Below are 25,977 nucleotides of genomic sequence, written 5' to 3' on the forward strand. Positions count from 1 at the left end.
TTTATACAAGGCTTGAGTTTAGGATTAAGCATTGCAAAGTATTTAAAAACTCATGTTTGAAATAGAGTACAGTATAATTATACTTGAGTCAATTATTGAATAACCCAATGCCGCGTTTCCCCTGCCTAATGATTCCTAATGTCATTTTTATTGTTATTACTAACTGCTATCCTTTGTTGCCATAAGGTGCCTTTATAAACTGAAGCAATTAGCCATTGGCTGTATTTTTGTTCACTATTTTTCATAAACTTAGAAGCATATGCTACACATTTTAACACCAAAAAAACCCCACATGTATTTTACTCTAGAGAACACCGCGCAGGGAGTCATATTTCTATAATTCTTGGGCCCTCTTTTTTGGCCTAATGAAATCCTAAGGACACAGGGATGTTTTGGGGTTCATTGTCTCTGTGTTGAGCTAAGAATTAAGTTGAACATAATCTGTTACACTTAGCAGTGTTTCTGAAGAATCTGAAATTGCAGAAGTGTTACAGTAGGCATGACTGGCAAAATGCTGATGCTGAATGGTCTCTTCACGGTACATGTACCTAGAAATGTGCCCAGTAATTTCACAATAGACAGGGAGGTGAGTGTCTGCCTCATTTACTAGAAAATATTTCAAAAAAGCCAAGTCCTATTAGAACCAAATTCAACTATAAAAATCAATACAGAATTTTGAAATAAGAATATATATATTATATATATACACATATATATAATATATATATATTATATTCACAGATGCTGGCTTGTGTTCCAGCTTCCTTTTTGGGAAAAAAAAAAAAAAAATCTGCCTTGCAGATTTAGAGTTCTATTTCTTATAGAAAATTGCAATGGAAACCTAAATCGTGTCTTTGAACCTTGACAGATGTACTTTCTTGAAATCAGCAGCATTCTGAGTCGCCGGGAATGGGGCCGTAAAGGTTCCGAGGCGGATGTCCTTCTGGTTATTTAAGGGGATTATGTTCCTTGGCCACGCTATATTTACCTAGGTCATTAACGACCATCTCTGGGGCTTTTACGGAGTGAGTTATGACTGTGTCAGAAATATTGTCAGTAGTGGTGCAATGAGGTCATTTCAATTTGCTTTTAGTGGTCGGTGAGACCCAGGGAGCTGCACATACCGTTCCCACCCCTCCTCCTGCTGAATCTAAACACGAGTACTATGTGTCTGCGTACCCACGTCTATAGGGGCCCGCCCGCTTCGCAGCACGGAACTTGTCATAGAGACCTTCTAAGAATCCCCTAAAAAATAATAAACCTCATTTTTAGCCACGGGATCAGCGGAGCAGCGATGCTTTGGAAGTGCAACAAGGAAACACCCTGTGTTGAGACGGGTGCAAAACGCTCTCCGATGCCTCCTTGCGCTAAACAACCGTGGTTTCTTGCCCGTCGCATCTCACACACTGTTGCGGGAATGATAAAATATTCTTCCCAGATAGCGATTGTGTTTGATGCTGCGTTATCTCCTCCCAGCAGAGGCTCAATTAACCGGCTGCTTGGTATGCAGGTCATGGCACCACTAGTAAAATTTTATTATGACTCCGAAGTGAAATTCTGATGGCACGATTCATGACTGTGAATATCTTGTGAATTCCAAGTGAACCGAGCAAAACAAAGCCCAACAATGGGAGATCAGCCCGCCGAGCTTGTATAATAAACAGAGACCCATAAATGCCTGTGAAATTTACAGGTTGAATCTGGGGGAGCGGGGAGGGACCCCATTAAGGCTCCCGGATGGGCTTCCATGCGCGTCGCCGCCATCCATCAGCATTACGCTCATTTGTTCTCGCCGCTGCGGTCATTAGTGAGAAACATCCGTCTCTGTCATTTCTTAACAGCCTCTGGACTTTGAGACCAAAAAGTCCTATACGCTGAAGGTGGAGGCAGCCAACGTCCACATCGACCCGCGCTTCAGCGGCCGGGGGCCCTTTAAAGATACGGCAACTGTCAAAATTGTCGTCGAGGATGCGGATGAGCCTCCCGTCTTCTCCTCGCCCACTTACCTCCTCGAAGTTCATGAAAACGCCGCTCTGAACTCCGTCATCGGGCAGGTGACCGCGCGTGACCCTGACATCACTTCCAGTCCTATCAGGTACTTGTCTTCCTGGCTGCATCAGGTGACAAGCCAGTGGGTACAGGAGGCGGTTATGGGCACGTCCTATCTGGCTGCCCCTGGGACTCACCTCCCATGAGCAAAGAATTATGGTCAACACATGCTGTGCGTGTGTATGTGTGTGTGAGCACGGGTGCACATGCCCACGTGCACACACATCGACTCAGAGCTACATGCGATGCCCAAAGCCAGGGATATCAAGATGGATAAAGCTTTTCGAGCTCTCGGAGCGCTCCATGAGAATGCAAAATTGCATAGGTTTTTGCGGTGCATTTGGGTGGATCTTTTATATTGTTATTCTGTGTTTGCCTGTTTCTGCATTTCCTTTATTTTTTCTTTTCCAGCCCTATGAAAGCATTGCTGGTTTTTCTTCTTTCTCCTTTGACGGTTACAGTAAATTATACATGAGAAGTTAGAGGCACGAGACTACGTCTCAACATATGAAGAGGCCCCTATCTTATTTCTGTATTTGGTATTTGGCTTTGAAATGATCTTATCACTTGTTGGACATTTCTGGTCCGTCAGCACATCTGGGTCGGAAGCTTTTAAACAAAGTCTTTCTCCACCATTTCAAAAATACCTTTTGTTTGTACTTTCCCTGCACAGATTTTGTCCCTGAGATGAGAAACGATCGTTTATTAAAGTTTTTCTGCCTTTTTTTTTTTTTTTTTAGAAATGAGACTCGAACCTATTTTTTTCTGTTGAACTGTGTACAGCTGTTCTCTTTTGCCACTCACCCAAATGACAGTACAGTGCTCAAGCTAAATAGCATTTTTCCCCCTCAAAGAACACTGCAAATCTATAACTCGTACACTGGTCTCCAAGGGTGAAGTGTTGGCTAATGATGTGTTTGAGTGTGGATTTCAAATATTGTCTTAGAAATGTTGTTGAGAAAAGAGAGAGAGAGAACTTAATGGAGGAATACAGTTTTAGAGACTCGTCCAGTTCCTCTATAAGTTAGATGTCAGCTCATACCCAATTCGTTTACATGGGTCACAAGGATTAATATCCTTCTAATTACTTATTTCAAGGATACTCTAGACAAATAAGTATTCTGGAGGTTTTATTAATTTACTTCTTTTTTATGTGTTACATTATTATCACTCACAAGGGTGCTGATATGATGAGGCCGGAGATGACACCCAGCAGCATAGTCAGTTAGTGCCCCAAACAATTTGAGTTTGGGTTACAAAATAATTCTTTTCTGATCCAGAAAATATATTTTTAACACAAGCCATTTCTAAATTCAGGATAATAAAGAGTGTATCCCATAAGGATACCAAAAAAAAAAAAATGTTCTTTTCAAAAAAGCCCAAAGTCTAAGAAGGTAAAACCTCACCTGAGTATTTGAGGAATGGTCAGTTGTCCGTTCGCGGTTCTGAAGGACGTCAGCAAGCTATAGACATGCAGAGTGCCCTGCATTTGGCTAAGAGAATTATATCTCGCAAAGGGCCAAGTGTTGAATACAAGGATGGGAAGTATCCAGAAAAATGCATTTACATGGGTACCCATTTTCTGACTGACTACTCAAGCTGTGAAATGGCTTTGCCTTGAAATCCTGTTATAAATTAGGGGCAATGATATTTTTTTGAATGAATGCATCTGCCCCACTTTCATGTCACTCCTTTTCCTCTGGGGGGGGAACACACACACACACACAGACACACACACACGCCATGGCCACTCTCTGCGCATCTCCAAGTGTAAGTGACAGGATGTGAAGAGAGTAAGCGAGATTGGTCCAACTGAGGGACCGGTCGTGGGGCCTGTTTTGGCACTTGATTTGACAAGATTTCTCCTCTTGTTCGCAAGGAACACACAGGGGGCTCCGGAGTACGCCAAGCCAAGGGCCCTTTGGGGAAAGTGAGGGGTTCAGATATCAGGGCAATCACGGAAAAACTCCAAACATGAAATCTGCAGTCCCAGCAGGAACCGGCTTCCTGAGCAGAGACATGTGCGTAATCAGCTAACGACGAGGTTGGAGGGACTTTTCCTACCACAGTGACAGTTAGCTCCACTTGACAGGCCCGGGTACAATTCCAGGTCCCTCGCCTCCCCACGGATTTTTTACACATATTATAATCCACCCATTCGCTGATGTTGAAATGGACATTCACCGAAAATAATTCTAGTTCGCAGGGGATCCCGTGATGACTGTCATCGTAGTTCGTTGTTTTTATCATCCTGGTGGCATTTTTTATTACTGTCACCGGCACGAATGGCAGGCGTAGAGGAAGCGTGAAGCTGCTTGGCAACAACTGCCCAAGAGAGCATGGTGATTTCTGGGGAAACTAAAGTGGACGTGGGGGCTGTGCTGCCGGGAAGCGATGAACAGGTGAAGTGCCATTTGATGACCCAGATGTATCTATACTTCTGCCAGATGTCAGGCAGGTGCTGGTTCCTTGACATTGGTGGTCCCTCCCAAGGAAGGGGCGGACACCGTTTCAATGCATTTACATCAGGGCCCCGATGTGTCCTTCACAAGATGAGCCCCACACAGTTCTCATTGGGCCTGGATTGGCTCCACGGGATAGAAATGTAAGAATCACCAACTGCATTTTCCAGCATCTGTTCTGCATTTTTGTAATTGCACCCCCACTCCCACCCCCACTGAGTTATCGGGACCAGCTTTTTTTTTTTCCTAATGCACAATGGGTTGATTTGAGTAGAAAATTAAATTTCCTGACTAGCCAGAGCAGTGCATAGTTCCTTATGAGTCTAGCAGACAGATTTAGAGCCATTTAACCTTTTTAAGCAGAACTAGAGGACATGGGCATTCAGGGAATTACTGAGTAACAAAGAGCAAAGCGGTATTGTTTCTTTAGGACTGTTGTGTTTTAGATGCCGACAAGGATGCATCCATCTTTGGGGGGCAGGGGGGTGTTTACTCGGCCATGTAGCAAGAAACAGGCATTTGCTGTGTCGTCTGCCGTGTTAAAACATGCAGCCGTTTACTGGTTGGTGGACTTACCGTGATACTCAACGACTTTTTCGAGTACATTGTCAAGCAGGAAATATTGTGTATTTAAAAATCTTATACTTAAACCTATATCAGCTGTATCTGCATCTGTGTCTATGTCTGTATACTCCTTTCCAGGGCAAAATAGAAGCAAAATTCACAGTCTCACCATCTCCCTTCTAGGAACATTCATTAAGCACTTGCTACTTTCTTCAATACTATACGTCTCACCCTGGCCAGCGTGGCTCAGTGGGTTGGATGTCATCCTGTGCCCTAAAAGGTTGTCGGTCCAATTCCCGGTCAGGGCACATGCCCGGGTTACAGGCTTGATCCCCAGCTGGGGGTGTGCGGGAGGCAGCCGATAGGTGTTTCACTTTCACATCAATGTTTCTCTCTCTCTCCTTCCCCCTTGTTCTTTCTCTAAAAATCAATAAAAATCTTTTTAAAAAATACTGTATGTCTTGGGTAATGCAGAATGAAGTTGTGTAAATTATTTGAAAGGTGACATACTTTGAGACCAAGGTTTAAAATCCCGTCACTGGTACGTACTTCCCGGTCAGGCAGCTGGTCTCTGGTATTCTCTGAGACTCAGTTTCCTCATCTGTATATTGGGATAACGTCATCTTCCTCGCAGGGTGACCGAGATAACTAAATCAAGTCATTAAGTAAAATATATGGTAGCAATTAGCATTACGGGTCCATAAAGACATCATCAATGTCGTATAGTAAATGCGAATTGAAAACGTGGTCCTGATTTTGACAGGGCTTCTCCTACCACAGGTTGCTGAATGGGCACAGAATTACCTGTGTTTCTCTTTAGTAATTACAGGCTAAATAGTCTAACCCGATTTAATCTAGTTTGCCCCACTTACTGCTGTGAATATTCTCAAGAGCGAGTGCTTTTTCGAATGTGGCCAGGAGGTGCTAAATGTACTCATCTCACCCCTAACAGCTCAGTGAGATGACATGCGTGCCCACTGTCCTCACTTAGCAGGTGACGACACTTAGGCGAGAAAGACTCACTTGCCCAGCTTCATGCAAACGGCCAAGCGCCAATGCATACCTGTGACGCCCACCTGGGTGTTTTGGTTTTTTTCGTGTTTTTTTTTTGGTAATCCTTACCTAAGGATATTTTTTCCATTGATTTTATAGAGAGAATGGAAGGGAAGGAGAGAGACAGACAGAGAGAAACATCGATGTGAGAGAGAAACATCTATTGGCTGCCCCCTGCACATGCCCTATTGAGGGCCAGGGATCCAGCCTGTAACAGGGTATGTGCCCTGGATCAGAATCGAACTCATGACCCGACAGCCCTCGGGCCGATGCTCTAACCACTGAGCCAAAGCAGCTAGGGCAACCTGGGTTTTTCTGACAACACAGTGCCCATCTTAAGTCCCTATGCCACACACCCTTTCTTTCCCTGGGATCTCCGTGACTCCAGCCGTGTCTCTGCATGTCGGGATGGCTTCGCAGGACCGATGCGAATTGAAATAATAAATTATTCATTCTCTAAATGGCCTCATTCAATCCAGGATGCATTCCTAGAAATAAAAACATGCCAGGTCTGTGGAACGACTCGGAATATGTCTGGGCGGAGTGTTCTTTGCTCCTAGGCCTGGCCCCGTGGTACAGGTTTGTCACTATTGGCTGTGAACTACATTGTGAATAGGAAAGTAAAGGGAGAAACAATGCTGTTGTTATTTAATGCATCTGACATATGTTTCTACTGTATATTATTTCATTTAATTCTCACAAAAGACCTTATGATATGATTCCAGTTTAATGAGGGAGGCAGCCGAGGGTCTGAAAGGATGTTTCCTGTGCATGGTGCTATAGCAGGGGGCGTGTGCCTGGGTGTAGAGCCACTAGGTGTGTGCACGCCTTCCCCGGTTCTGGCTTCTTGCATGAGGTGTAGGCTGATGGCAGCTGCTGTTTACTGAGCCCATACTTTGTGACAGACACTCTGAAATGCTATTATATGCATCAAATTGTTTATATTGAAGGTGAAACATCTAGCACAGTGTAGGTATTGAAAATAAGTCAATGCTTTCATATAAACCTGCTATGGTTCATTTTCCTTTCAAGTGTGTATTTGGTGTTACCATGGTGTTGAGCTGGCATGTGACTGTTTTCTCAATAGTGGCTTTGTATTATTTTCAGAGCATTCACCTTGAGTAAGGCTACAGGAGCTGCTTAAATTAAAAGTGGGGATGACGGCCCATCAGCAGGCAGAGTGGGTTGACACATGATCGTGGTGGCCGCAGGGCTCTGTTGTCCTAATTCCTCTCTTGAATTTAAGTGCCCACTCAACACAAGAGCATTGCTTCCCCACCTCCGCCTACCCGCCCCCACCCCGCCGCTTACATTTTAGCGTTTTTTATAATTCACCTCAGTTACCAGGCTGCAGTTAATGAGCTCTCTTCCTGAAAACACTCCTTCAAGTCCTGATGCCCAATGATGCCAGCGTGGAAGTATTTTATTCTGTAGAGAGCCTGGCATTCATTTGGAGGATAGGCTATGTATCGATTGATGCTTTCCTCAGTTTTACAGTCAGTCCCATTTTGGGTAAGGACCTCGTTGTTTTCTTTGTGTGATAAGAACACTTAGAAATCAGTTAAGAGGGTCGATACCCTGCGAAGTGCACAATATGGTATTGTTAACCGCAGACTCGGTGGTGCTGGGCACAGCCCTAGAACACGCATCCACATAACTGAAACTTCCTATCCCCTCTGCCCTTCCCCCACCCGGGCCTTCTCCTCTAACTCGGACTATTTTATAGACCTCCTCTAAGTGAAATCCTGTGGCATTCGTCTTTCCGTGACTGGCTTATTTTACTTAGCGCAATGTCCTCCCAGTTCATCTAGGTTGTCACTTAGTGCACCATTGTCTTTTTGAGGCTGAATAACATCTATATGTTTCGTCTGTAGAGCACAGGTCCCCTATTAACTCACGTGGATGGACATCTAGGCTGTTCCCACACCTTGGCTACTGCAAATAGTGCTGTGATTAACATGGGGGCACTAATAGCTCTTCGCCATCCTGATTTTAATTCTTTTGGATAAACGCCCAGAAGTGGGATTGCTGGGGTCATATGGGAGTTCTATTTAAAATTTCCTTTTAGGAACTTCCAAGCTTCTCTCCTATAGCAACTGAACCTGTTTGCATTCCCACCAACAGGGTACAAGCGTCTAGTACAGGGGCTAAGCCTTATTAAAATAATTAAAGGTTGGTCATGTAGTTCCCTGCACATTCTTAGGCAGATATAAGTCTGCTAGTCTCCCATTTCACGAGTACCAACTCTTCCAAGTCATTGTTTTGAAAAACTCACTATACCTGCTAATTCAACTACCATTAATTAATTGATTAATATATTCATTTAGGCACATAGCCATCTATTCAGTCACTATATATATATGTGTGTGTGTGTGTATAATTTTCATTAATTTATTTAGTTGTATAAGTAGTATCAATAGAGCCCACATTTTCCTAGAGAATTTCTACAAAGACAGGCTCTGCCCTCATGGGGCTTATTGTCTAGTAAGGGCGCCGACTGAATAGCCTTTGAAAACCCAAGCCCTTCACATTTTAGGAGACTAGCCTGTAATACACGCCATCTGAAAATGATCAATAGAACAAGATTACAGAGCTTTAGGGGCACATGGAGGAAGAGATTTTTCTAGTTCCCTAAAGAATTTGAATAGAAGCAAGCATAGCTCTCCTGTGATCTTAGAGTGGGGATGGACCCCACCATACAGAACCTAGGGTTAATTTTGAGGATGGACTGTGTGTTTATAATTTACTCTCTTTTTTTAATTCTCTCTCTGTCTCTCACTATAAAGAAATGCTTTGGGTAGAAAAAGTCTGTTTTTTCCTTCTCAGAATAATAAATAACGTGTGATGCAGGGACCTTAGAATTCTGGGACTAGCAGAACTCAAATAATATTATTTATTAAAGCAGTTAGAGCAACCAGTAGAGCAATTAGTGGCAAAAAGCTGAAAACTTGTAGATGGAATTTTTGATACTCAAAGTGCATGCGAGAAAATGTTAAAATGGTTTCTTTAGGCATAATAACAAAGGCTAGAATGAAATTAACCAGGGAGAAAGGAACAGTTGGAGTTCAGTGAAATATAATAACTGATTCATAACTAAGGGGTTTATTTCATTACACGGGGCTCTAAATAGCATCTTCCCTTGCAGTCGGCTCAAAACTGTATCTTCCTATAAATTTTCCATATAGAGGCTGCTAACCAATGTTTAGCAAAACATTTTTTATAACATAAAAGCGCATTTATGCCTGTTAAATTTGAAAAATAGATACTTAGGGCCCTTCTCTAAGAGTAGCATCTCCCCAAATGCACTCTAAGGAACTCTACTGGGACGAATGACATTGGAGCCGGATCAAGTGCAACTCAGGTTTCTTTGCACTAGGGCCTCCCAGGTAAGGTGACTTGCTAAGGGGCAGGGCACACTGTAAGAAGAGCCGGGTGTAAGCGGCACGAGCGATCCTTGAACTCTGTGCAGGGCTGCAGGGCGTGTGGAGCACAGGCTGTAAGGGGGGGCCGCCCAGGCTCCTGTGCTGGTCTGTGCTCCAGATTCCAGTGCGCAGAGCATCGCCATGATCGTGATACTGGTCCTGATATGCGTAGTAGCTCAGACACCTTTTCTGTTACTATAGACCCTGCCCCCTTTTTTCTTCCTTCGTGTAGAACCTCCATAAGGGAAGACCCATGACTTTTGTGAAAATTTTGACTCTATTACAACTAGGCCAGGGGCCAGCTAGCTATTGCCTGCGGGCCAAATCTGGCCTGCTACATATTTTAAATAAAGTTTTATTGGAACACAGGCACCCTCATGCTTCTCCGCCCTCCAGCTGTGGAGTTGAGTAGTTATGACATAGAAGATATGGTCTGCAAAAACCTGAGTTATTTACTTGACCCAGAGAAATTGGCCAACTTCTGCACTAGACCGACGGGTTTGGATTTTTATCAGAAATTTGAATAGCTGGCCCTCACCTAATTCTAGGATCTTATTCTGTCTCAGGAACTCCTTAAATATAAGATTTTAAAAATATTTGAAACCTGTAGCAGTTATTTGTATGTGTGATGGGCCTTGACCTTCCCCATTCTTACCTTTGTCCTCATGGGGCCCATGACAGTGAGCCAGAAAAACCTGCCTTTATTTAGTGTAGTTTTGGAGGAAAATTTTCCGTAACTACCACTCAGGCTGTGAAAGGACATCCTGCTCAGCAGCTTGGAGTGGGGAATTAACTTGTTTCTTGCATGAATTTATTATAAAACCCTATTTTTCTAGGCCTTGGTGAGATGACAGAATAGGAATCTTAGACTTGAGGCTGGTGACTACCTCAGCCCAAACCCTGGTCTCTGCACTTTAATGTCTTGGCAGTTTCTCTGAGTCCAACAGCCTTTCTCTCTCTAAAGGCATGAGGTGGCATAAAATAGAATTTCAATTGAAATAGACTTGCTATAGCGCGTTCAATCAACAAACACACATTCTCTCATATGGGAGTAGGTATTTAATGAAGGATACCAGGAATATTTTATATTTTATTCATGTTTATTTTATATTTTAGTACCATGCCCTTCACATATATCTCATTCACACTTTATTACATTAACTTCACGAATTAGACGTACGCAGGATTCTTGTTCCAATTAAACGAGCGCGTTCCGGGGCTGTTCTCCCTGGAGGTGGATGGAGTTGGCGGTCCAGGGTGTTTGTGAGGGGTCAGCACCGGTGAGTGGAAGGGGAGAGAAGCGAGATGGGCAGCGAGAGACGTCCGACTGTAATGCAGTCCCAGCCTAACCCTGGCCCAGCCCGATGGGTCTCTTCAGAACGGATATCAACTATCAGAGGAGTCCTGGGTCGTGCCAAAACGATAGGGCCTTAATTGGCCTGCCTGCTTGGTTTTCAGCTTCCCCCTGAGAGGAGACTTTCCATAAATGAGGCAGATTCTGAGGAGCAGATAGCTGGAGGCTGTCGACGGGCTGCTCCGCACAGCTCCGACATCCTTCCTCGAAGGGAGATCTGTCCGCACAGCCTGTCTCCTGTCCATCAGGGCTAAGCACACGCACCCTCTGTGCCAGTGAAGCGGTCGGACTGAATTCACACCGCGGGCCATGCAGCTCCCAAGCCCACTTGTTACCACCGCACCCTGGCATCTTCCCTTCGGCAAATACAGATTTGCCCTGCAATCGGACCTGCAGACGCCGAAGAGGCTAATTGATCTAGCTGAAGCGATATAGTTTGTGTGACATCGCTATCCTGGCTAGTAATTATCAAAAACTGCATGGATTAATAAAATATTTTAAAATAATTGATTTAGGGTGGGTAAAAAACAGCGTAAGAGTCTTGAGAGAGGAAAATATTTTGGAAAGTACTGATCTGGTGCTCAAAAGTTTCTGGGATCTTTTTTGTTTTGTTTTGTTTTGTTTTGTTTCTGTATTGATCGGTGAAGTCTCTGTCCCCTCTATAAAACAAAACTGAATAATGTTTATATTCTGAGAGAAGCAAAGATGCTTGTATAGGCTGAGCAGTGTTATCTGACGGTATTATACTCACAAAGCAAAATAAATTCCCTATTTTGCATCCCAACAAAGGGAGATTGACATTCTTATCTGATGTTCACATATTTATGGGAGTCATTTCAGCCAGCCCCTTATTTTCTCTTCTATTTCCACACTCTGGTTTGACACAATGCATTATACAACCTTGCTTTGGATAAAGGACGGTCAGATTTGACTTAGTGTTGCAAAGGAAGACATAATATTGCGTAGTTTAAGAAGAGAGCATGTTAAAAAAAAAAATAGAGAAATGCCAGTTCCACCCATCTGTGAAATGTTGACTAGCGCTGTCCTCTGTGTGTGAGGTCCCCTTGCTGGGGAGCGGAACGGGGCCCCCCGAAATGCCTTTCAGACGGGCCTCGGGGTGCAAATCAAGTCCGGAACGCCTGCTAGGGTATGAAGCCTCACGGTCAATGAGAATATTTATTAACGCCCTTGAGACAGTTAAGGAAGGTGTATTTAATGGTGCGAAGGACAGCAAAAGACCCAAGTTTCCTATCAGACACAAGGGTCTGAACGTGGACAGAGCAGGTTTGGGGAGGGAGCAGGGCCCGGAGTGTAGTGAAGGTGGGGGCTCCGTTTATTGGCAAGGGAGGAAGCATGTCTGGAGCACTTGGTTAAACATCGAGTAGGTAACACTGGGACTTGCACTGGCTCAAATGGACACCACTAGGTTGGACCTCGTGGGCAGGCATTGTGTTGAGGGATGAGTATTTTGGGTAAAAAGTACTCTTGTCTCCCCCGGGAAATGACATTTGCTTGCACACTAGGAATGGTGTGCTTGTGTTATTACTATTGTATCGTAGGCAAGCACAGAAACCATTTTTTCATTTCAATATAAATGTGTTTCCAGCCCTAAAGAGTTAATGGGCCACATCTTGTTCACCTAATAATTCCTAGCACTTACTATAAGTCATTAGTGTTTCCCGAATGAGCCTAAATACGCAATTAAAATGTCAAACTGTATTTAACTCTATGACATCTTCAAAAAACCCGCTTTCATATAGTTATGGGATACTTTTTTATTTCTTTCGGCGTGTGTGTGTTCCATAAACACTTTTTTTTTTTCCCCTGCATAGTAAGTTATTTAGACCAAAATTGGAAAACTTATATAATCAAACACCACCATCATCATTTAGTAAGAGTTTATTATGTGTCAGATGCTATGGTCAGGATACTATACTTACCTCACTAATTTTACGATTGGGAAAATCGCGTATCACCCTCCTTGTACAGCTACAGACCTTGAGAGTCAGGACAGTTTATAGGGGCTACTCAACTAATTTATAAAGGATTAAATGAGAAATTATTATACAAAGCTTAGCAGAGAGGCAGAGAATTAGGAAGGTCACGATAAATACATTAAATATACTACTAAATCTTCGTTGTGGATTCAGCGCCAAGTCCCTTGGTTCAGACTGCTATCAAATGAGGTGTTTTCTGTCTCACACCATCTATGTTCCACTGTCTACGTAGCATGTATCACTTTTAAACATCCTCGCATGTAAAGCAAAGCCACCGTTGGCATGATGGCAGCTCCACAGAGATGTTCAGGGAGTGAGAGGGTTCTCTCCATCCCAGGTGTCTGCTGACATCCTTAAGGTCACCGTGGGTTTTTGGAAATTCATGGGAATTGGTTGGAGTTCCCGTGACCTTAGGGTGACCAGTGAGGATGAAGGTCCTCATGGGATCTTCAGTATGAAAGACATTGTCCTCACAACTCCTCATTTCCCGGACAGAAAAGTATACACCAGAGACAAATCTCACTCAGCCACTGCCAGTCCCACATTCCATGTATTTTGGGGAGGGTAAATTATTTTTTGCTAATATGTATGTGAATATTTCTGACCAGTTTGGTATGTTTTATTCAGTCATTACATAAATATCTCTAAGAAGAGAGACAAAACGTGTCTAATTTGAAAGCAATGTAGGCTAATAGAGGAGGTCATGAGCCTTTTACAAAGATGTTTCTCCAAGATTCCGTCATCTCCTTTACCTCCCACATACAAATAATCCCATCTCCTGTTTTGTTTTTTGTTTTTTTACTTTCTAAGTTACAGTAGCCCCATTCTGGGGTCCCCTCCCATTTAACACACAGCTGCCAGAGTGATCTCTGACTCAGGCTAGATCGGTGCCATTCACTGTGGTAGCCACTAACCACATGTGGCTCGTTGAATGGAAAGCAGATTAATTCAAATTAACTAAAATTAAAATTTCAGTTTCTCAATTACACTGGCCAGACTTTAAGGGCTACGTGGCCACATGTAGCCGGCGGTCAGCTCGTTGAACATTCCGGAGCGTATTTCTGTAGCACAGGCAGTTCTGTGGAGTTCGGCTGGGTTCAGCTCATCTCCCTTTCCTGCTATGTTTTTTCAAGTGGCTCTCCGTTCCTTACAAGTGAAAAAATTTAATTCCCCAGCACGGTGTTAACAGCCCTTCACACTCTATTTCCTAGTGCCCTTCCCCAGTGGAATCTTGAACTTCAACCACCTAGCCTTTGTTAAGGTCTTCAAGGGCCCTGACTATCTTTCCAACTCAGGCTTTTTATATTTGCTGTTTCTTTCTATTGGAATATTTTTTAAATATTTTATACATCTCAGACCTTTTTTCCCCCCATCACTAATATATCACTGTAAGCTTTGAAAAGTCTTATTTCCTTCCATTTTCTTTCTGCACAAAAAGGCTCAGTTGCATGAGAGCAAGGCCATGTTTGTCTAGGGACCTAACACAGTGCCTTGGACGTAGAAGATACTTGATGCTCCATAAAGAGTGAATGAAGGAAGGAAGAGATGAGATGGAAAGAAAGAGTGAGAAAGGAAATGGTAGGATGCTCATCTGTCAGATCTTAACTATCACCACACCTAGTTGAGTCCTTTCGTTGTATAGTTTTCTAAGCGTCCCCGAAGTCCCAGTATTTCCTACATGAATTTCTTTCTCTGAGGATGTCCTCCCTATATACTCCACCTGGAGAAACCCTCTTTCCTCCTGTCCCAAAACAGATGCCTCTGACAACCCCTCACCCTTTCCCAGGCGCATTTGGAGACCCTGACCCATTGCAATGTAAGCTGTGGCCCCATCACAGAGCTTGGCACTTCCCATGGCACACAGTGAGAAAGTCACACCCGTCTTTCCAAGGGGGCAGGCTTTATTCAAATACTTAGCATTGTAATTAACCAAAAGAAGCAGTCATTAAAAGTATTGAAATCAAGTAAAATGAATAATTTAAAATATTACCCTTTTACCGTATCTAAAACTGCATTTCATTTCTTTATCATATTATATTTAGAATTGTTGGTTATGAATGATTATTTTGAGGACTCGGGAAAAATTGTAATTTCTCCAAGTGTATTATGTAAGTATTGAAGAGTTGGTCATGAGTCTAATTTTACCTGGGATTCACTCTTAACAATTTTGGGGAGGCGGGGTGGGTGGTGTGGGGGGTGTTCCATGGCTGTAGAATGTTACATATGAAACTGTGGCTTTATTATGTTATTTTTCTGAGGTGTATGTGGAACAAACTATAAAACATACTGCGCACTCAAAAAATAGGACTTCCTATGAACAAACAGATTTCTAGTCTGAGATTTCTATAAATAAAGTAGAGGGCACCTGAGGATGATTGTATTGGGTGAATTGGCTTAATCCTTTGGGTGAAAACAGCAAGTTGAAGTACCACATTATGTCTCTCTCCTCCTGGATACCAAACACCAAAATCTTTCACATATTTTGTTGCTGTTGTTAAAAATACCTGGATATTTGGCAGAGTGTCCTCTAGAAAAAAATGACGCATACTCTGTGTAAAGCCACTTTAAAGAGTGTAAGGACATTTTCAGTGCTTTATCTAACATGGGATTCACCTTAACCTTTTACAGAGGGCGATCTTATTTTTCTCAGTTTTTTCAGATGAGGAAGTTGAGGTGTAGGCCTATAAATTGGGTTAAGTAGAAGTTAAGAGTAGAAGTGTCATTCCCTGGACAAATTATCAGGCGTTTCAGCGGGGAAAGATGTAGTGCAGAGTAACCTTTTTAAAAACCTGTTATTTCTTTATCTAATTATCAGATAATCGGGGTAGCTGCTTGTGTCCTGTCCGCTCCAGATCTTAACTTGCATAGTTTGCCCATGTTGCGCTGAAGACATTGGCAGTGAAACTGGGACACTCCTTGACATTGGAAACTTGGTTCTGAACATTCTTCAAATGTTCTTCACGTTGACACAGACATTCTTTATTTCAAACCAAAAAAAAACACCCACAACAGTAACTGAGCAGGGGAGCGAGGTTCTCTGTACGTATGTAGTGTTGGGGGTGAGACTGGGAAGAAGAGGTAGGAGGTGATGTGAATGGGTGAATGAATGAATGAATCAATGAATGAATGAATGAATGAATGAATGAATGAATATATGTACTTATCATGTTTGGATGTTAACAGCAAAATACAAGTCATACATACACACACACAGGAGGTGAGATTTTGTGCCAAATGCAGCTATGAAATGCAAGTAGTCGGGCTGTGTTCACTGAGGAAAGCTGGTCCTCAGGGAGAGCTTGCCCTTACCGTCAGCGGCAGCAGCAGCAGTGCAGAATGGGCCACTGTTTCCCAAAACCGTAAGATCCAGGTGTCCGATTTTATGTATCCGCAACCACGGCACCAGTGGCATATTCTTAGAGTTACTTCTGATCTCTGCCAGTCACCCTCCGAGAGCAAGCTGGCGACATCAGCTTGCGTTCACGGCCAGAGTGCTGCAGGTTAAACCCGAGTCCCCAAGGAAAGGGCTAAGCGTCTCGGTAGGAATTTTCTTGCGTCTGTGGCCCTAACTTCACAGTGTAAAATGATGAAGTCCTTAGCATTAACTTCTAAGACATGCTGCTTAAGGTGAGAGGAACAGGAGTGTTAGAGCAAACCTGGGTATTTGTTGGAATAAAATGAGAGAGCTTAAATAGGGCTTCTGAGAGTCTTGGTTATCAAGGACTGTGCAGTTTCTAAAATATATCTATTGTACTGGACCAAGAATGTCTATTTCCCAAACTTCCATCATTAGCGTTGACATTAACGTGACCCAAGGAGCCCATATTTCCACATGCCGCTTCCCACTGTGTTAATAAGAAGTTCCTTCTTACCGTGGCAGGAAGATCACTCTCAAAAGTGTGTTCAGCTTTTCTCAAAACACGAGAGCTTTCTCTAATGCATCTTAAGTAATTCTGCAAAGGGACAGTAAATCCAGCACATGCATATTTTTACGAAATTAGAATGCAAACTTTAATACGGGAGATATAAATCCTAGGACTTGTAAGATATAAATTAGAAGGCATTAAGCTTTTCAGTAGATATATGAGGAACCAAAATAATAATTATTATTTTTTCTTTTTTACTCCTTTCCTATCCCATGTACTCCTTTTCCTCGTATCTCTTTAGCACCCTGTTTCACACATAATAACAACCCACGCTCAGTAAATGTTTGTGCACTCTTCCACTCATCAGTGATATTATCCTATCTGAACCAAACATTCTCTCTTTTGTCTTAAAAGTGCAAAAGTCAAGCAAATGCTTAATGCTAGAGTAATAGAAAGGCCATCCTTAAGGAAGGAAAGCTGAGCGAAGACTAGGGTCAGGCGACAGGGCTCCTTGGGGGTGGGGAGAGGTGGGCTAGGAAACCCAGTGTCACCCATCATCTCTTTAGCTCGGAGTCTATGCTCTATGGAGACACTCAAAGTAGCAGATACTTTGAAAGGGGTGAAGACTGGTATAGACAAATGCTACAAGGAGTTTGGGCATCTCTTTCTAATGTCACTTGCCAAATTCTATCTTTCCTAAGTCTACTAGGGGATTAAAAAGAAAAACACAGAACTCACAGATAACAGCATGGTGGTTACCGGAGGGAAAGGGGGGTGGGGGAGGTAGAAGAAGGTGGAGGGGGGTAAATGGTGATGGAAGGAGACTTGACCTGAAACCTACATAATTTCATTAATCAGTGCCACCTAATCAATTTAATAAAAAGAAATAAATGCAGCCTGGCCGGGTGTGGCTCAGCGGTTGAGCGTCGACCTAGGATACAGGTCATCAAGGTTTGATTCCCGGTCAGGGCCCATGCCCCGGTTGTGGGCTCGATCAATGACTCTCTCATCATTGATGTTTCTATCTCTCTCTCTCCCTCTCCTTTCCTCTCTCTGAAATCAATAAAAATATATAAAAATAAATAAATAAATTAAATAAATAAGTAAATTCAGATAATAGTTTTGTTTTTGTTTTTTAGAAAGGATGTGAATGATAGTCCTAGGTTACATCTTTCTATTTCTGGATTTCCATTTCCACAGTTGCTCTGGGCTTGAAGAGAACACTTACAGATTGAAAAATTGGCTCCTTATTTTGTTGGGTTATTTGTTGGTTTGCCTAGTGAGCCATGTAGCAACTCATTTACTGCACAGCGCCCCTCTGTGAACTAGATGTCTTCCCCAGTTTATGGATAAGACTGTGGAATGTGGGCAGTTGCTTAGTTTCATTGAGCGCCCACAGGGGAGGTTCACTGAGGATCCCCCGGCCCTGCTTCCTCCGCTCTAAGTGTTGCTATTGAGAAGGACGCTGGGAAGCTCAGAGAACGTAGCATCTTCAGGGTCTACTTCTGGGACATCTATCCAAAAGCATGACATCTTGGGAGCTTACATGGTATACTGGATTCTAAAACTCAAGTTGTTGCTCCAGGTTTGTTAGTTTTAACCCCTTATTTTTCTTTAAAATGATTTTCTGTGAATTGGCCTAAGGAAAGAGCCTCTATGAGAGTCTTATAATTAAGTATTGCTGTTTATTGCTGCGGATGGAGCTCCGTCACAAAATGGAATGAGTCGGGGGACAGGAGAGAAATTGAGGTCATGGAGTAGGTGGTGGCAGCTTAAACGACCAGAGGAAAGCAAGCTGAATCTTTGCAACTAGAGATGGAGGGGCTGAGCTATGGCGTGGGGGGGGGGGGGGGGGGCTGGTAATGGAGCAAGCATCTTCTGAGAACATTCCGAAAAATGGCATGCTTTCAGTTTTGTTTTGTTTTTTAATGTGAATAATCTTTAGCTATGTGATTAATTTTTAAAGTATATTAAAATGTCATTAACTTTAACTATAATTTTGAAACTTCATATAGCGTTCCATAGAAATACAAATTAAACATGTTCAGTAAACCTTGGAACCTGCAATATTTGCTTCATGGGACAGAGATTTTGGTCCGAAAAGTTGGTGGGAAAATAAACACCTAAAATGCTGCCAGAGGCGCAGGCATCCGCCCCCTCACCGTTGTTTTATCACCCAAACTGGCATCTTCTATGTCTTTGTTTCCACTGAGATGAGAACCCAGAGGAACTTGTTTAGGGACAGAGAAGCAAGAGGTGAAAAGAAAGTTAGCTCACCCCTGAGAAGGGGCTGGGAATCAGCCCTAGAAACCTATTGTTTCCAGATAAGTAATAATACCATTAATTATTTTAAATCTATACTTATTGAGCACTTACTATGTGCCAGGCACTGTAAAAGGGAAGTTACATGTAATCCCTCGTTGAAATTTCACAAAACCTATTATAATTCCCATTTTATAGATTAGGTAACCAAGGCACGTAGAGACTAATAACATAATTAAATCACACCTAATGAAGTGGTTTTTATTTTATTCATTCTATAAGAAACAACGGCAAGAAGGGTAGAAGGAAAAGGCACTGTGCTTAGTACACTCTTGGCGTTTAATGGATGCTTGTTGACTACGTGAAGTCAGGATTTGGGGCTGTTTAACAACTCTTGGGAGCCCTCATCCTAAAGTCTACCAGGCAATAAAATGTGCAGAATGTCTACGTAGGCAGCCAGGGGCTTCTTGAAATAGTTGAGGTAGGTTTCAAACTGAATTTTAAACCAAGTCATTTTTTCCCATCAAATTCCTCCCATTGTGTAATCTTATAATATTATGACATTCTTACCTCAGATCTTGCTAAGGGGCTGTATTTATAGCCGATTTTATAAGTTCTTATGACTCACCCCATAAAGTTTGTCATGAACTGAAACTTTAAAAAATATCCTTGCCTCTGTTAGAGTTAGGGGAGTTAAATAATACCCAAATGTTTTTACAGTTTTATGCAATTTATAAACCATTATGAAAAGTGGCCTCTCCACCACCTTCCGAGTAGGGAGGTTCCTTCCAGTTGTATTTAATGGGACACGATGATTATGGTGGTGGTGGTGATGGTGATGATGATGGGCATGTCTTTATTGCCTACTAAGGACCAGAGACTGATAGGTGCTTTATTTTTAGTCTTCACGACCACCCCTGGGATATGGGTACTTCATATTTAACCAGTAAAGAAATTGAGGCCCAGTGAATTTATGAATGATCCCAGAAATAGCAATATATATGTAATGGGGATAGAGTTTATACCAAATTTGAGATCTGCATCATACAGATTTAAATAAGGAATTAAACAAACAACTTAAAAAAAAAAAAACAATTTCCCAAGCCCTGTCATTGTTCCGAGTGCTTCCTCTGGGCCAAAAGCGGTAGGCGATTACCGCACATCAATCAAACAGCCAAGGAGCTTGTTTCGGATTGGAGATCATGGGTGTCCCCTGCTTTGCAGTGGCCTCCGTCTAGAGCCAGCTGCTTCTCAGGTATATTATTAAGATTATGGAGGAATTATTTTTCCACAGCATTTATCAATATCTGAAAATTTTCTCAATATAGGAACTTCTAATAAGTCCACTTAACATTTTTAATTTCAGCCTGGCTGGTGTGGCTCGGCGGTTGAGCATCGACCTATGGTCCAGGAGATGGGGGTTTGATTCCCGGTCAGGGCACATGCTCGGGGTTTCAGGCTCGATCCCCAGCAGGCGGCGTGGAGGAGGCAGCCGACCAATGACTCTCTCATCATTAATGTTTCTCTCTCTCCCTTTCCCTCTCCCTTCCTCTCTCTGAACTCAATAAAGACATATTTAAAAAAATTTTTTTCAATTTCATAGAATCTAGTATTATAAATCTGTTCAAAATATCTATTCCAACTTCTAAAAATGATTACTAGAGAATCAGCCACTATCTGATTTCCATGGACAGAGATTAATAGAAAGCCTAAATATATACTTTACTTAAAATAAAAACAAAACAATAGCAGTGCAAACAAACACACACACATGTTGTCCAGTCAAACAGAAGTTTACCACCCTCATTTCCTCTGAACCGCGATAAACGACAAGCGGCCCAGTACCAACTTGCTTTGGGCTTGAGTTCATCGCTTTCTGTGGTATTTGGCGGCAACTGCTAATTATCATAAGCTGTCCAATAAATGTGACGGATGGTCCAATTAACTGTTCATCAGCATCCCCCTTCGAAGAGGCCACCTATCGGACCTGGCGGCAGTTTATGGCCTGCGTGGTGCCCATGGAGCTAATTACTCCTTGGACGGTAATCATCAAGTTTCTTATGCCTCATTCAGTCACTTTGTTTTACAAATTATGATGCCACTGAGTTTCCCAATTCATTTGACTTCGCAACGATGGCCCTCCAAGGATGACGGGAGGTTGGCTGCGGAATGCGGGGTCACAGGAATGGGGAAGCCGATCACGCATGTGTCTGTCTTGCAGGTTCTCCATCGACCGGCACACTGACCTGGAGAGACAATTCAACATCAATGCCGACGATGGGAAGATTACGCTGGCGACCCCGCTTGACAGAGAGTTAAGCGTGTGGCACAACATCACGATCATTGCCACTGAAATTAGTAAGTGCCCGGGGTTAACTTTTTAACTTGTGTGTCTGGGTTCACTTTATGCCTAGTGATCACAGGATAAATGGTCCCTGTTTCCGTGAGATAGTTTGGTATTGGAACGTATTTGATGATTCCCAAGGAGCCTTTGAATGAATCGTCTCAGCAAGAAATAACTTACATTGTGTTAAATTATCAAAGGTTGTGGTATACATGGGAAGGAAACATTCTCATATCCAAATATTGTTATAATGTATATTCGTTATTCAATCATTAAAAACCATGTTCTGCCCATTAAAATATGAACAAAGATTTAGTATAAAGGGATGGGTATAAGATAGAACTCAAGGACTATACACTATAATTTAAATAAGCAGAAACTAACGTATTATATACGAAATAGAAACAATCGCTCACACGTTATTTGAACTTCACTCATACATATACACATATATAGGCAGAAAATATAGACAGAAGCGTCACACTATCGATCCATATTATTTTGGAGACGTGAAATTATAGATGGTTTTTTATTTTGTTTTTTAGAGTTCAATGTATTTTGTACATTAATTATAGACCGTTTAAAACTCTACGTTCAATATAAATGTTTTTCATAAATTACATGCAAACATGTTAACATTCCAGGGTTGTTAACACACATCAGTCTTCCTGTCCATTTTTTATGCTCATAGCTTCTTTGATTGCACTTCATGACACTGCTATTGAGTCTCTAAAGACTAGTTATATGGTGACAATTAGTGTCACACTGCCTTTGGGAACTTGCATGGACTCTTACCATTTTCAATATTATGCAAAAACGTGCAAAAGGGACATGACATTCATTTTGTTTCCAAACAAAGCACGTTCAGCATATCACCCGACTCTCTTTGTCCCCTAAGGGACCTGTCTACACAGATTCAAGGGAGACATTAAATTCTTAAAGGAGTTGGGAATCTGAATAAAGAAATAGAAACGGACATGAGGAAAACTTCACTGGCAGACATAGAACACAGAGCGTGTGGCGACACTCACAGGGTGGGGGCCTAACCTCGTTCCCTGCGCTCTCTGGGATGTGCTCTTTGTTTTCACATTATTGGGGACACACTCCGAGGTGCACGATCAGTTGGCCTGTACAGATAGAAGCGACCCAAGCCTTCAGGATGGGCATGGGCATGGGTTTCGTCCTGAGACGTGGGGGAAGTGTCCTGCATGGAACCTTAAACCCGAAACAAAACCGAGCAGCGCTGTGCGCAACGGTGAAGACGGGAGGGAGCGGAGCGTGTGTTCCTCGCAGCAGCCGCCAGCGGAGGCCCAGAGCGCAGTCCCGTGGGTGTGTTGCTTTGATTCTACCAAACTGAGGGCCTGGAGCGGGGCTGAGCTTTGGGCCCTTGGGCGTTCTCCCTGCCTTTGGGGGGCCATTGTCTCCCCTAGTGTTGCGTTGGCAGCAGTTTCCCCTTGCACCCTGAAGGGACAGCGAACGCAGGGTGCCACTGTGGCCTTGACGCGATGCGAGCGTGAACGCCGCCCGCAGAGGCGCAGGCAGGGGCTTCTGTAACCCACTGTGTTGACACTGCGTGACCACTTGAAGCCTCCGAGAGAGCCCCTGTGTGTTTAGATTGGTTTAAGGCTTTACACAAATGCTCAGAAGGATCACCGTTTTCTTTAAAGTAGGCAGGTAGTAATTACTTTTAAAAGAACTTTCTCGTCTATTGAATACACCCTGGTCGAATTAGCCGTAAGCCATGACACTCTTCTATGAGCTGGGTGCCTCGGCGTAAATATTTATCAAGGAGGCCCTGCCTAGGAGGGGCACGTGCTCCATTTTAAGGAGGGAAAGGACTCAGGGAGCAGCGGCCAAGACACAGCCCGGGGCAATCGAGAAGCACAAGGCTCATTTGCGAGGCCTGGCGGACGGACGCGCAGACGCCAGAGCAGGGGCTCCGGGCAATGAGCTGTGAGCTCCGGGCCGACCCCAGAGAGGGAGGACGTGCACTTGCCCCTTCGCTCGGTGACTGTCACCTGGGTCCTTACTCCTGGCCCAGCGCTCTCTTAGTGACGGGGCAGAGCAGCGAGCAAAACCCGCAAAGCCCGGGTGCTCCCCGCGGCACCTGGGAGCCACTGCACGCGGAAGGGGCAGTTGGAACCTGCTGGGAGGCCACAGAGACCCCGAGGTGAGCAAGCCGATGACGAGTGTCGGGAATTACAAGGGCTTCCATGTTGAGGGGGTGGAAAGGGGTCACGACGTACGTCTTTCAATGGACATATGATTATGTTTAAAAACGGTAGCGTAATAAATATGAAAAAAGTCAAGACTTTATGTCTATCAGTAAAATAAATATTATTTTTTCATTTCATCAAAAGTATAGAGGTTGACATCTCAAGAAATGTGAACCTATAAACTTAGATAGAAATCTGCTTTTTTTTTTAAAAAAAAAAACTTTGCATGGAACTTTCTTAGAACAGGAAAAAAATAAGAGTACGAAAGAGAACCCTAATTTTTTAGCTGTAAATTAGCTGAGGCGGGCACAAATTTAGAAACTTTAACTGTACAATTAAGTCATCTTTTTCCAAATCATGAAAAGAGGTAGAATTAATACGGCCGCAGAGAACTGGAGAAAAAATTCGTAATTACTGAGAAAATGGCTTAGTAACTTGATTTAACTTGGTTCTATTATTTAGCTCATCACGTCGTGTTTACCTTGCAAAGCCACAGATCAGGTCTTGGGGGGGAAAAAATATTAAAGAAAGATTTATTGCATTTGGATGAGATGAATATTTAAAACCACCCAGGACAACAGAAGCCCTTGGGGAGAGGTTCTGATAAAGTTAAAGAAATATTTATTCCAGGCAGAACTGTTTAAAATTACTCTCAGAACGCCATCTCATCAGGCAGAGATTTAAACAAACGAAATGAAGCTAAAAAATGGATATTAGGGAAGTCCATCTGTTACCTCCTAATGAGGATGAAGATGTTGTCTTTTATTCTCTTGTGTCACATTTACTTAACCGAGGCTGAGCCGTCGCTGTGCGCGCCACCCGAGCGTTTCACTGGAGGTAGATCTAGCTGGGGCCACAGCCAGCCAGCAGGGCCCCGTGCAGGATGCCCAGTGCTAACAGGAGGCTGGCATAGCCGGTGCCTCTCTGCTGGTAGCAGCTCCACCCCCTGCGGCTGGGGTTTGCCATCGTGGTGAAGGTTTATGGTAAATCTAGCTGACTAAGCACTGAAAAAGCGTTCTGCAAGGCCCAGGATGCATGTCATTGTCACACCACCCTGTGAAAGTAGGGATTATTACTATTCGCCTTTTTCAGACGAGGGAACTCAGCCACAGGTGAAGCAACTTGCCCAAGATTTCACGGACACGAGGGCTGGGTTGGGGGTGCAGGATTGGAATCCGTGTTGTTTGACGGCAGGTCACGTGTTCTTAGGCGCCTTCCACGGGAGAAACCCCTCTTATATGTTCGCCCCTTTAACTCTCCTGCTTAAACTGAGCATCGGCACTGTCACATCCCTGCCTGAGGTGGTTCTGTGCAAAGTGGAAGGCGAGGGCAGGGACGAGGGTGCGTTAGACCCGGCCCTTCTACTGCGACACTTGGAACCCAGGGTGGGAATGCTGCCTGGGGGACAGGGCGGAGCTTTGGAGCTGTTCTGGCTGGAATTCTATTCCCAGTTTAGAGATTGGGAAACTGAGCGACACAGAAGAGAGAGCACAAAATAGTACAGTGGCGGGGAAAGCATTTTTCAGTGAAGTTCACCGAGGGGTTAACTTACCCAGCTGACTCACGTCACCTGGGTGAGCCTTAAAACCGAGCAAACGAGTTCAGGCTGTGCCCAGTCACCGTCTCGAGGCAGGGATTCAGGAGTCCACGTGCCGCGGGTTCCTCCCACCTCCTCTGCACCCCTCAGTCAGATGCCCATTGTAACAGCACCCTGAAGGAAGGCAGAGACAGGTAAGGCGCCCTTTTCCCTCTGTTTTTGTCTTTACTTTTCGTGGTTCTTCTGGTAATCAGGTGACATTTCACCGAGCTGAGATTCGAGCTAAGGCTGCTCAGATGCACACGGGATTCCTTTAGGCTGAGCGGGTGCTAAGGCCTACCTCAGAGGGCAACGGCAATGACCAGCACAGTTGTAGGAGAGAGAAAGGATATTGGGGGCACGGTGGGGAAATCAGTCTGCTTAGAATAGAATCTCTGCAGGGACTTTTAGAGGCACCGAATGCCAATTCTACGGTGTCCTTCCCAGGAAATCGGTGATGTGGGATGGAAGGTGGGGAAAACCGCCGACACTGTGTACCTGGTGGCAGGCAATTGGCATTTACAGAAAGCAAGCTACTTTTGGTTACCTGAAAGTATTTTAAGGCAGGAAGCATATAATTGGCCATTAAATTAATCTCTTTCAGTTAGTGATAATGCATTGCTCTGGCCCACTACAGTGGGCTGCACACAATACTGCAAATGAAGCTATTCACTAATGATGGTTGAATCTCCCAGGGAAAACACTAGTTGGATAGCACTTAAGGAATGTTTCTTCCTAGCCTAGGGCCCAGTTTCCAGAATAATTGCTTTGTCCAACACAGGATGCTTAGGAAAAATACATCTTTATGGGCT

At 43.5% G+C, this 25,977-nt stretch overlaps 1 protein-coding gene across 1 annotated transcript in view; it reads left to right on the forward strand.

Moving 5' to 3' along the window:
- CDH8 (cadherin 8) overlaps positions 1–25,977 on the forward strand; it is a 130,030-nt gene that overhangs the window by 19,143 nt on the left and 84,910 nt on the right. Inside the window, exons 5-6 of the mRNA XM_087827418.1 lie at positions 1,842–2,095; positions 21,251–21,387. Coding sequence (XP_087683544.1) covers positions 1,842–2,095; positions 21,251–21,387 — 391 coding nt within the window. The remainder of the gene's footprint in view (positions 1–1,841; positions 2,096–21,250; positions 21,388–25,977) is intronic.

Source organism: Miniopterus natalensis, chromosome 18 (assembly GCF_054644295.1).
Source record: "Miniopterus natalensis isolate mMinNat1 chromosome 18, mMinNat1.hap1, whole genome shotgun sequence".
In the NCBI taxonomy this organism is placed as follows: Eukaryota; Metazoa; Chordata; class Mammalia; order Chiroptera; family Miniopteridae; genus Miniopterus; species Miniopterus natalensis.